Source organism: Rhinatrema bivittatum, chromosome 3 (genome assembly GCF_901001135.1).
Source record: "Rhinatrema bivittatum chromosome 3, aRhiBiv1.1, whole genome shotgun sequence".
Classification (NCBI taxonomy): Eukaryota; Metazoa; Chordata; class Amphibia; order Gymnophiona; family Rhinatrematidae; genus Rhinatrema; species Rhinatrema bivittatum.
Window position 1 is genome coordinate 432,357,722 of NC_042617.1, and position 12,894 is coordinate 432,370,615.

A 12,894-nucleotide genomic window follows, 5' to 3' on the forward strand; every position below is an offset into this window, starting at 1 on the left:
AGGTAAGGAATAATTTTCTTTTTCTGTAATAATTTAAAATGTAATTACTTAAAGATTGTCATGTAAATTGTGTTATTTGACCAATATAAAGTTTGCAGAATTTTGCAGAATTTTCAGTTTTTGTGCGCAGAATTTAAAATTTTTTTGCCCAGAATTCCCCCAGGAGTAGCATTTGGGTTGCAAAAATCCAAGGGACAGTGTTTATGTGGGGCAGAAGAATGGATCTAGGGTCTTCTGCTCACACCATATGGAAAACCTCCTCCACTTCAGTCCATAGGACTTTCTAGTGGAAAGCTTTCTGGAAGCCACCAAGCCCCAAGAAACATCCTCAGAGAGATTGAGCAGTTGCAGAATTAACCTCTCAACATCCAGGCTGTGAGCGACAGAGACAGGAGGTGAGGATGCTGCAACCTGCCTCTGCCTTGAGTGATGAGCTCTGGGGAAGTCCCCAGACCGATTGAGAATTGTCCATTTCGGAACCAAAGAGGTGGAAACTAGACCTGTCTTGGCCAAGGAGGAGCTATGAGAATCATAGTCCCTCTATCCTTGCGAAGCTTCAAAAGTGTCTTCACAACTAAGGGAATCAGAGGATATATGTACAGAAGACCCTCGCCCCAATGGTGAGGGTAGGTGTCTGAAGCTGGTTTGCCATATGTTCTGTACAGGGAGCAGAACAGAGTCATCTTTCTGTTGCAGGGGACATGAACAGATCCACTTCTGGGCTCCCCCAGAGGCGGAAGATCTGATTCACTACCCCTATCGTAGCAAAACCATACTAACAAAAAGAACAGATTATTTCAAAACAGCTGATGAATGGAATATCCAATAATTTAAAAATTCATATAAAAAATTTCTACATACCAATAAAATATTTCGAAATAGCAGACACAAAGGCCCAATAACGAAAAATAATAAGGATACAAAAAATGTTTTGCTCTGCATGACTGTGAACGTTTGGTATCCAGGTGCCCTGAGATTGTTTTGAATTAGCAGGAGGAGGGATGGTTTGCTTGCAACTTTCTTTTCTCTCCCTCTCACACTGTCTTTCCATCGCTCACATATACACATGCTTTTTCTCTCTCAATTATATAGGCTCTTAATTACACATTTACACTCGTGCTGTCTTTTCTCGCTTACATACACAGGTTTTCAATCACACACATACATACTGTCTTTCTCTCACACACACAGACTCTCATTCACATGCTTACACACATGATCTCTCTCCTTCTCTCACTTATACTTGGGCTCTCAAATCACATACTCAAATGCTCCCTCACCTAAACCAGCTCTCAATCTCACACAGACACACATGCTCTCTCTCTTACTTATACACACGGGCTCTTAATCATACATACACATGATCTCTCTCACAAACAAAGGATCTCAATCACACACACAGTCTTTCACAAAAACAGGTTTTCAATCACAAACTTACACATACAGGCTCTCAATCATTCACATACATGCTGTCTCACTCACACACACACATGCAGGATCACAAACACATATGCTTGCTCATTCACTCACTCTCTTCCCCCCCCCCTCCCCCATAACTGGCAGCAGCAGCCCCCTCCTCCACTTCCAACCCTAAAGGTAGCAGGCAACCTCCTTCACTTTCAGCCCTCTCGGTGAAAGGAGGGCCATCGGCTGCGGGGGTTGACATTGTTCCTAGTTTTACTCCGAGGCGGGTTGCTCATTCTTCAAGCCACGTCTTTCTTCTCTTCTTCGGGCCGATGCTACCCACACTAGCATGGTATCTTCTTCTCGCGCATGCACCTGCTGCTCACCACTTCCTCTTCCGGGCCGCGGGGGGTGGCGGGAAGAAGAGAGCATGCCGGTGCCGCTGACATTAGCTGTCCTGCCGCGTTCAGGCGAAGGACCTATTTCGCTTGGGTAGTGGGAGCAGCTGGGTCAGCGGGGGACCGGGAAGTGTGGCGACACACCTACGTGTGCTTGGTGACACATCGGTTGAGAACCACTGTTCTATCCCAATAAGTATTTAAAAGTCAAAATATTTTACACTATGGAAAAATCATCATATACTGGACCAGCTTGCTACATTAAAATTAACATTCAGGCACTTACTTGAGAAGAGTTTGGGCGGGGTTTATGAAAATGAGGGGTGTTTAACGTTGCATGAGATAATGTAATGCACGTTATTTGAGATATTTATCGCAAATCCCGTTTTGGGCAGGAGAGGGGAGAGAGAAGCAGGAAGAGGGGAGTGGTCTAGAGGGGAAGAGAGAGAGCACCTCTGGGGTTGCACACATTTGTCATCTATTGATACCACTGTAGGAGGGGCAGCTAGTAACTCGAGGTGAGGTTTGGGTGGTGGTCTAGGGTTTGGGGACCAGTTTTACATTCACAATCAGATGTACGAACAGCACAGAATACATCAGTGAGGATCTGATGTGATTTGGAATGAGGAAAGGTACATAAAGATGAGATTTCTACAATGTACTCTTGCCCTAGCTTGATAGCACCCAGGTAGAGAGTGCATCAAGCTAGGGCGAGAGTACATTGTAAAAATCTAATCTTTGTGTACCTTTCCTCATTCCAAATCACATCAGATCCTCACTGATGTATACTGTGCTGTTCGTACATCTGATTGTGAATATAAAACTGGTCCCCAAACCCTAGACCACCACCCAAACCACACCTCGAGTTACTAGATGCCCCTCCTACAGTGGTATAAATAGTTGACTAACATGAGAGCCTTCTAAGGAGTCTCTCTCTCTGTCTCGGAGCAGCCCAAAACATGGAAATGCCTGCCTGGGCACTTCTCAGCTTGCAAAGTGCAAATATTGTGGGTGCAATAAATTTAACGTGTGTAGAGGTAAATATCTATGTGAAGCCCTAAAAATTACGTGCGTTGCGGTAACTTACAAAATTTTCCTAACCATGCCCCCTTTTTTTTTTTTTTATCGTGGGTGTTAAACATGCGAAAATTACAGCAAAATGATGAATCTAGCTGTAGTTTAGGAAGTAGTTGAATGATTGACAACAGAACATACTAGTAAATGGAGTTTACTCTAAAAGAAGTGTTATCAGTAGAGTGCTTCATGGATCGATCCTGAAAAAAAGGTATATTTATATGGCTGGAGCAAAGACATGGGGTCTATAGCAAATGGAGAACATAATGATGCCTTAAATTTGCTCATATAATGTTAAACTGACAGTTTAAAATAAAGTTTACAGATTCTGTTTTTATTCATATTAATAGAAAAAAATCAACAAGGGCATAAAGGATAATGAGATCCTAGACGATGATACTACTGGTGTGTGTTCTTATCTAGCCTGTAATTGTTCTAATACCAATTGGTAGAATTTTAGGGTCTCTATGGGAAAACAAACTACAAAGAATCTGCTTCATGTATAACAATTGAAATGGACAGCAGCTATGTTTTTACCATCCTGTTGCTAACACACCACAATACTGTGAACGAGATTCGCAGTTAAAATGTTTAACTGAGTAACATATGGATTTTTATATTAAGTGTTCTATGCTGATACCATCTCCCCCTTCCCGTCTCACATTTCTGCCAGACTTTACTGATGGCCAGGTAGAACTACATGATGGGGAGCAGTAGAACAAAGGAACTGAAAAGCATTTTATGAGTATTCGTCATGAATATCCAGAAAGCGAGAGATGGATGAGAGTTGAGTTTAGGAACTATAACATACAACACTCAATCATTTACATTTTTCACACTTGCAAGTGTAATTTTCCTCTATTCAGAATTTTTCCAAGTTATCTTCACTCAAAGGCACTGCATTCACTGTGTACATTTCTATGAAACCATATTTTCTATTCAGACTAGCTTCGACAGACATAAAGCATATAATGCTAGTTAGCCATATCATTCAGACAAAAAAATGTGGATTTAACAAGAGTTTTCCCCTCCCACAGAAAAAGATGTCACTCATTTTGTGTGTGTGTGTGTGTGTGTGTGTGTGTGTATAAATGTAGGAATACCCAAAGATCCAAGAATATTGCTTTATGAGACTATGCAGTATTAAAGAAATTAACCTTTTAGATCCTGCTCATTGAAGGAATTATTTCCTGATGCCCGTTTTTACATATCTTAGTTAACTAGACCCAAATATGGTATAAAAAAATTTGCAAGTAATTAAAAGTATATGAAAAAATGTTCCACTTGTGGAACATTGGTGCCTAAAAGGTTAAGGAGGTTAATCTCTCCCTACAACCGAAAATATTTCTATTAAACGGGTGGTCAGAATATGTCAGAAATGGTTCTAATCAAAAATTAAATTATTGTCCACTGACAGCTGCTGGCCTAGACTTAATCCAGAAATGCCAGCTGAAATTACACCTAATAAGTTCAATTTCTGACTTAAATCAAAGCTGCTTCTTTGTTTTTTGTCTACGTGTGTTTCATATATATTTGTCCTGACTAGACTGTAGGCTTCAAGGCGCAGGGATGGTCTATTATGTTTGTCTTTTCTGCATTGTGCACATCTGGCATGTACTACTCAACTGATGATGATGATTAGAAAGAAAAAAGCATACTGTCACTCTAGAGAAGCAGATGCCTCTCAGGAGTGCCTAAAGAAATATATCGTGATACAGTCTCGATTTCTTAATGATATGAATAATACAGGAAGTGAAGGGTACCCTATGTTATTTAACAACATTTATGATTGCCTTCCTGATTAAAAATCACTCAAAGCGATGTACAATTTATAACATAACACAGCAAGAAGATAAAATAAACAGTTACATTAATACAAGCAGTGCACATAAAATATACACTGAAATATCATACCAGTGCACTATAAGCTTCAAAGTGGGAATCTGTTTTAGTTAAAATTCTCACCCTTGAGACATTAGCCAAGTTTTCAATCTTATAGAATTTCAGCAAATTTCTCTCAAAACAATTGGCAATTCATTCCAAAGTTTGGGGATAATGGCAGAAAAGACTCAGTTTTGAAAATGGACGTGTCTAAAAACCTTTGCAGATGGAAGCTGGAGCACAGATGTGCAATTCCTTCTCAAATTCAGAGAACTGGCAGGCCATTGTGCATGATTTTTCAGATGAAGAGGACAGGGATCATTCAATATCCAAAATTATTTACTAATTTCTTTATAGGTAATCATTTTTGGTATATGATGGAGGTTTCAGTGGTTGAAGGTTTTTCCTTTTTTCCTATTATTAACTAGGTACTCGATGTCTAGAATCTCTGCTTGTGAGACATTTCTTTGGGGAGGGGTCGGAATTTCTCCCTTTGAAAGTTTAGTAGAATGTCAGCCTACCCTGCCTGCAGTTAATGTTAAGTCACTCAGTTGGCTAATGGTGTGCATTCTTTGAAATACTAGATAAGTGTAATGATAATAAAACTTTCAGAGCAACATAATGTAATGAAATTTTGTAAGTGTACTGTTGCTGTTCAATTAAAAGATATTCTGAAAATGTATACCATACTTACATCTCCCCTTTATATCATATATACACACATATACATAATATATATATATTAATATTATATACACACACACATATGTATATATCCAATATCTGGGTACAGAAACTGATTTTTAAATTTAGTCTTACCCAAATGTATTTTCCATTTCCTTTTTCAGTGATGGCTTTTCTTCTTGAAAGCTATATTCTGTAGAGCGCCTTCCTCGGAAGTGATGTGAAAGTGCATTAAATTGTCCTCTTGTTCTACAGTCTGGAAACAAAATGTTAACCTGTTAAATTAATATCTGAATGTGCCTTAAAAACAAAGATCATAAATCTGTATGGCTCAGTGAGTACTGTAATTTGTTCATAATATACACAATACTCTGTGCCCTATGCACTAGAATGTGTGCTAAAAATGATTTAGCATGCATAACATTCAAATTTACAATGCATGCTAAAATTTCACTTAACATAGGGTGTACAACACTCATTTATGCACCCACTAAAAAGCAGCCTCTTTATTGGCATGTACACCCTGCATATCAAAATCCATATTAACTGTGCCAAAATAAAAGAGCAGGCTAGTTGGGAGGATTTCATTCTCTCCCTAAGTCCCCGCCATCTAGAACCACAATACCTAACCCCTCAATTTCAATATGCAGCATGAGTGCAAAAAAATGAATACCTAGTCTGAAAGTGCTAACTTTTAGGTTTCAACAGGCCCATGATAAATGACAGGTGGAAGGAGGCACACAATACTACTACTGTGCACATGTGAAAGCCTATTTCGCATACAACGTTCCTTCATTTATATAAGGGTATACACAAATGATAACACATACTTGATAATGTCCTCTGACTTCAGTTTAGTGTGCACGCTAGGGCCTTAGTACATAGCCTGTTATTTTTTGCACATGCAAAATCACCTTAACATGCACATTAATCTTTAGTGCACAGGCCACTAAATCTTTTACCTAACCTCCATGTGTATGAAATTATAGATACATACATATATATATATATTACATACTGTATATACTCACAGCTGGCAAGGAGTATAATCAGATCCATGAAATTGTGTATTTACCTATGGTGTGGGTTTACCTATGGTGTGTGTTTGTGTTTGAGCATCAGAGTTTATCGCTTGACACTTAAAGAGGTGGGGCGCCAACTGTTTCATACTCGGAATGCAGAATGCCAAGTGCTGAGATCTCAGACCTCCCAGGAGTTGCTGAGGATCAGAGGAATTGAGGGTCAAGGTGTGGATATGGCAGCTCTTGTGCAGGCTGGACAGGATAGGGGAATTTTTCCATCAGGTTAAGTGACTCTGGGGCCTCGTTAAATTATTCAGTCACTATGGCAACTCTTTTGCTTCTCCCCTGCTTAGGCCAGAGACTAGCCTCTTTGCATTAAGCTGTTTCCACTTAAGCTGTTTCTTCAACTAAAGTTGATGAGCGACTTAAGGCTCAGGAATTTAAGTTATCTACTCAAGCCCATGAGTTGGAGGGGATCTTGACCCAAGTTAAGCAGTTCTCTTTGGTTCAAGATAAGATTTATAACCAATAAGAAATTGGAAAATTTGGAGAACTGTACTTAGAAATTAAATTTGAGGTTTCTCAATTTCTTAAAGTGATTATAGCTTCTCCAATAGATCTGTTCTAAAGGTATCTAGATGAAATTTTAAAGATACCAGAAAATGTTATTCCACCTCTTAGGCTTGATTTATTTATTCAGCATTGCTTATATTCCACAGCTCTATATAATATTCACTGCGGATAACAAATAATAATCATAATCTTCAGCAATAAATTAAACAAAACAATTGACAACTTAAATATTAAAAGCATTTATAAAAAGAAAAGCCTTCAGATTTTTTTTTTTTTTTAAGAAAACTTCACATCAGAAGTGCTATGAAATTCACAAGACAGCGCATTCTAAAGTATTGGGGCCACCTTTCCAGTTTACAGGACTGGACAGATGGTACCCTCAACAAATGTGCATCTTGAGAATTAAGTGCCCTTACTGGCATGTATTTTTGAATGGTATCGACCAAAGAACATGGGTTTTCAGTATGCAAGTTTAAAGATAATGACTACCAGTTTAAACTGTGCTCCAGCCTTAATTGTTAATCAATGCAGCTTAAGGAATATTGGGGGATATATGATCCCTAATTGAAACTCCGGTTAATACCCAAGCCAATGTGTGCTAAACCAACTGTAATGCTCTTAACTGTTTCTTTTTTTGGCGAGCCCATAATAAAGGCTATTACAATAGTCTTACTGTTCAAACAATAAGGCTTGTAGCACTGATCTGAACAATGTTGGGGACAACATGAATTTCAACGGTCTCAAAACCTTCAACCTGTAAAAAGTTCTGTTTACAACCTGTTTTATCTGTGGGACAAAATTTAACCCAGAATCAAGGATAACCCCCACATTTCATGCTTATAAGTTGCAAAGGTATACCAGCAAAAGATAAGGATCCAACTTTTGGCAACACGACCATGTCAATTTTCAATAATATAGTCTTTGAAACATTTAATGTTAAATGATTTTGAGATAACCAATCTTCTACTGCTATCATACACTGGAAAAACAAGTCCTGGAAATTTACCATCCATACCAGGTAAATAATATTGTAGATCATCAGTCTGGCCTCTATTTAGACATCTTACATATCGTCATTCCATGTACAGATCACAATGGTTTATAAAATGACATTCTTAGTTTTAACTCAACAAACAATGATTGGTTAAGAGATGGAATTCATAGACAGGCATTAATATTTATCAGGTGAAATTTTGTAGTACATATTAATTATAAATCACGTACTTAAGACAAAGAATCTTGAAAATAAAAACAAAATTATATTTTTCACATCTTAGTCAGTGGATTGTTTTGAGAATCTTACATTCTCACGTTTGATTTATTCTCATGATTCGATTATCTTTTGTCCTTGTGGCTCTGTATATTCTGATGTTTTTAAGTTAATTTATATGCATTTTTGAATAGCCAAGTCTTTAGCTCAAATTTAAATCTCTATCTGGTAAAATACTTAACGTCTCAGGCAGAGAATTCCAGAACTTTGGACCCACTATGGAAAACACAGGATCTCTTATTTGCATCAGATGTGTGCTCCATATTGTAGGAATGGTCAATAATCCTTTATTTTGAGATCTTAGTGATCACTGTAGATTGTATAGTTGTAGTGTCACTCCTAACAAGCCGATGTTATTGGAATGAATGATGCTGATTATCATCGTTAATGCTTTATAGCAGATTCTGGATTGTACTTGTAATCAATGCAGTGACATCAGTGAGGGCGTAATGTGATCATATTTCCTAGATCCTATTAAGATTCTTGCTGCTGCATTTTGTAATAGTTGTAATGGTTTTAAGTGACATGCTGGAAGACCAAGTAGTAAGGAGTTACGTAATCTAGGTTTGAGAAGATTAGAGTTTGCAATACAGTATGGAAGTCCTCAAAAGTTAATAATGGTTTCAACTGATGTAGTATACGCAACTTGGCATAACTTGTCTTGATTAATTTACTGATGTGCATTTTCATTGTAAGATTTTCATCTAGCTGTATTCCTAAATCCCGTACTTGATTTGAGGGATTAATTTGAAAATTACCCAGGTTTAGGGCAGGTGGTTTAACTATCGATGAGTTTCTACTCAGCCAAATTATTTCATTCTTTTTAGGATTTAATATTAATTTAAGGTGCAAAAGTTCTTGTTATACTGCTTTCATACAGGTAGAGCATACTGAAGCTGCATTTTCAAATGATCTGGAGAGTGGGATGCAAAACTTCTCATATGCTGTGTCATCAGCATATGAGAAGAAAGTTATTCCTAGATTTGTCAGTAATTTACATAGTTGGAGCATGTAAATATTGAATAGTGTTGCTAAGAGGGCTGAGCCTTGAGGGACACCTGTATCACATTGGAAAGTATCAGATATATGGTTGCCCAGTTTGACCTGGAATGTTCTATTAGAAATGAAGAGAACCATCTGAGAACCTGGCCTTTGATCCCAATGTTTCTCAACTGATGGCATAACAGGTTATAGGAACAATAAAGAGAATAATTATAGTTAAATAATTTGTTTGAATACTTTTTTAAACAAAAAGTTAAAAAGATTAACAAAATAATTCTCAAATTTTCACTAAGTATACAAAAACGTGAATCAGTATATACATTGAAGTGCCATTAAATATAAGCCACAAACATAATCATTCCATAATTGTATAACTTAGAACACAAAAACATTTTAAGACAATCTCACCACTGATACACCTGACTCATACATACTTTACATGAACAAAATCATACAAATACACAATAGAAATAATTCATTAAGTATTATAATAGTATGTTCATAATAGTTACCAAGATGTTAAAACATATTTCATATAGCAAATGGTAATCTTCATAAATTTTTTTTTTTGGTAAAAAAAAGTCTGCCGCTTTGTCAAACACTTTCTACTTGTCACTATTTCAGCATATTATAGCATATGTTGTCTCAACTGTCAATCCTTAAAAGCTGTTATTCCCAAGAAAGACTGTTATGGTCCACAGTGTTGAAGGCAGCCGTTAGGTCAATTAGCACAAGACAGTAAGATTCATCTGCATCAAGCCCTCATAAAACCGAGTCCGTTAATGAGAGGAGTAATGTTTCAGTTGAGTGATGTTTCCTAAATCCAAATTGATTTGGGGAGAGAATATTTTGATCTTCTAATTGATTTACAAGCTGGGATAACACTGCTTTCTCAAGAACTTTTGCTAGAAATGACAAGTTGGATATTGGACGATAGTTGTCCCAATCGTCAGTTCTATCATTCTTATTTTTTAGGATCGGCTTTATCACAGAACTAGCGGCAGCAGCAGCCTCCTCCACTTCTAACTCTAAAGGCAGCAGCAACCTCCTTCACCTTCAGCCCTCGCGGTGAAAGGAGGCCCTTCGGCTGTGGGGGTTGACGTTGTTCCTAATTTTATTCTGAGGCATGCTGCTCATTCTTCAGGCCGCGCCTCTCTTCTCTTCTTCGGGCCGATGCTACCCACACTAGCATGGTATCTTCTTCTCGCATATGCAGCTGCTGCTCACCACTTCCTCTTCTGGGCCATGGGGAGGGGGGGGCGGGAAGAAGAGAGCATGCCGGTGCCGCTGACCTCAGCTGTCCTGCCGCATTCGGGCAGAGGACCTATTTTGCTTGGGTAGTGGACCGCTTAACAATGCCTTTTGACTTTTCAGGTGCTTTTGTTGGAGAACAGCTAGGGAATTGTGTTTCAACTTACTGATTTTGTCTAAGAATGTGGTGGATTAGTCATTACAAGTGCCCTTTGTGAAGTTGTAACTTCTCGAAATGTGCCCTTTGTGAAGTTGTAGCTTCTCTTTAAATGTTTAACAACCCCAAAGAGTTGTTTAGAATTAAATATTAGGGGTATGTATAAAAAAAATTTTCGTCCCCGTTTCATTTTCGGGTCTGGGGAGGGCCATTTCGGTTCACTCCCCGGGTCGGAAAACTTTTATCGTGCTATTTCGTGAAAAAAAAAAAACCACAAAAAAAACCCATCCCAACCCTTCAGAGATTTAATTAATTACAATCCCCCACCCTCCCGACCCCCCCCCAAAAAAAAAACTTGCCTAAAGTCCCTGGTGGTCCAGTGGAGTCCCAGGAATGATCTTCCACTCTTGGGCTGTCGGCTGCCAGTAAACAAAATGGCGCCGATGGCCCTTTGCCCTTACCATGTGACAAGGGCTAGCGGTGCCATTGGCTGGCCTCTGTCACATGGTAGGAGTAATGGACGGCTGGCGCCATCTTAAAAAATGGTGTGAGCCATCCATTGCTCCTATCATGTGACAGGGGACAGCCAATGGCACCGATAGCCCCTGTCACATGGTAAGGGCAAAGGGCCATCAGCGCCATTTTGATTAGTGGCAGCCGATGGCCCGAGAGGTTAGGAGATGGGGCATCTCAATGGCAGAAGAAATTGAATGTGGGTAAGTGCAAAGTGATGCATGTAGATAAAATGAATCCCAACTACAGATACACGATGCTGGGTTCCGTGTTAGGAGTCTCCACTCAGGAAAAGGACTTTGGATACCTTGTGGACCATGCTTTGAAATCTTCAACTCAGTGAGCAATGGCAGTCGAAAAGGCAAATAGAATGTCAGAATTTATTTGGAAAAGAATAGAGAACAAAGCTGAGACTGTCATAATGCCTTTGAATAGATCCATGGTGTGACAACACTGAGTATAGTGTGCAGTTTTGGTCACCACATCTCAAGAAAGACATAGTGACTTAGAAAATGTAGAGACAGGTGACAAAAATGATAAAGTGGACAGTAAAGCTCCCTTATGGAGCAAGATTAAACAGATTAGGGATCTTTAGTTTGGAAAAAAAGATGACTGTGTGAGGATATGATTGAGATTTATAAAATAATGAGTGGAGTGAGACAGATAGGGAATGGTTATTTACCCTTTCAAACAACATTAGGACTAGGGGACACTCCATGAATCTAGTAACTGGCAGATTTAAAGAAATCATAGGAAGTATTTCTTCACACAGTGAAGTATAAAGCTAAGGAATCAGCTGCCTGTGGAAGTGATCACGGCAACTAACATACAGGCCGATGCAATATAGTGCACCCAGAATTACGCACAGCTTAACCCTCGTGTTGGCTGCACGTTTTGGACGCACTAGAATAACTCCCGATGCAATAATAGGACTAGCGCATCTAAAATGCACGTAGATAATAGTGTTCATCATATGTAAATGCCATGTAAATGAGGCTATTAGCCATTACCCTCGACGTAGAAAAATCGCTGCTTGGCTAACGCACCATTTCTAATGTGGCAAATTTATTGCCAGCCCGGGGCTGGTGTTAAGTCTTACCGCAAATCAAGGGTGCATTAGTGATTGCTTAAAATCAAGCAATTCTCACTAGGGAGCTAGAGAGGCTGCAGCTTAGTGCAAAGAAGAGGAAATAGGCTCCTAAATTTCAAGGTTGAGAGAGAGGATAATGCTAGTGGCTGGGGCAAGTCGTCGCACTGCAGTCAGTGAGCTAAAAGCTGCCTGCTGCTGCTTAGAGGACCGGAGTAGCATGAGAAGCAGCCTCCCAGGTGCTGACAGGGGTCTCGGGGCTGAAGCAGGGTAAGTGAAGGAGTAAATAAATTAATGTTACATATAGGGCACTTAATATTAATGTATTCACTCCTGAAAGGAACAATCCCCTTTCAGAAGGCTGTCCTGACAAGCATTAGTGAAAAGGCGAATCGGGTACAGCCCTGCCAGGGGGGTGGGGAGGGAGCTCTGGCCAGACTGTGGGTGCCCAGTCACTTCTCCTGGGCACTCGATGCAGAGAACCAGGGATGCACAAATTATCCATTGCGCATCCCTTTTAACACGGCAACTCATTTGGGTATTGCGTTGGACACCCTGGAGGGGAGAATGTGCGCGCG

At 39.3% G+C, this 12,894-nt stretch overlaps 1 protein-coding gene across 2 annotated transcripts in view; it reads right to left on the minus strand.

Annotated features, from left to right (window-relative positions):
• PXDN (peroxidasin) overlaps window positions 1-12,894 on the minus strand; it is a 275,495-nt gene that overhangs the window by 25,738 nt on the left and 236,863 nt on the right. For both annotated transcript variants that reach the window (XM_029595788.1, XM_029595787.1), the window contains exon 20: window positions 5,577-5,697. In XM_029595788.1, coding sequence (XP_029451648.1) covers window positions 5,577-5,697 — 121 coding nt within the window. The remainder of the gene's footprint in view (window positions 1-5,576; window positions 5,698-12,894) is intronic.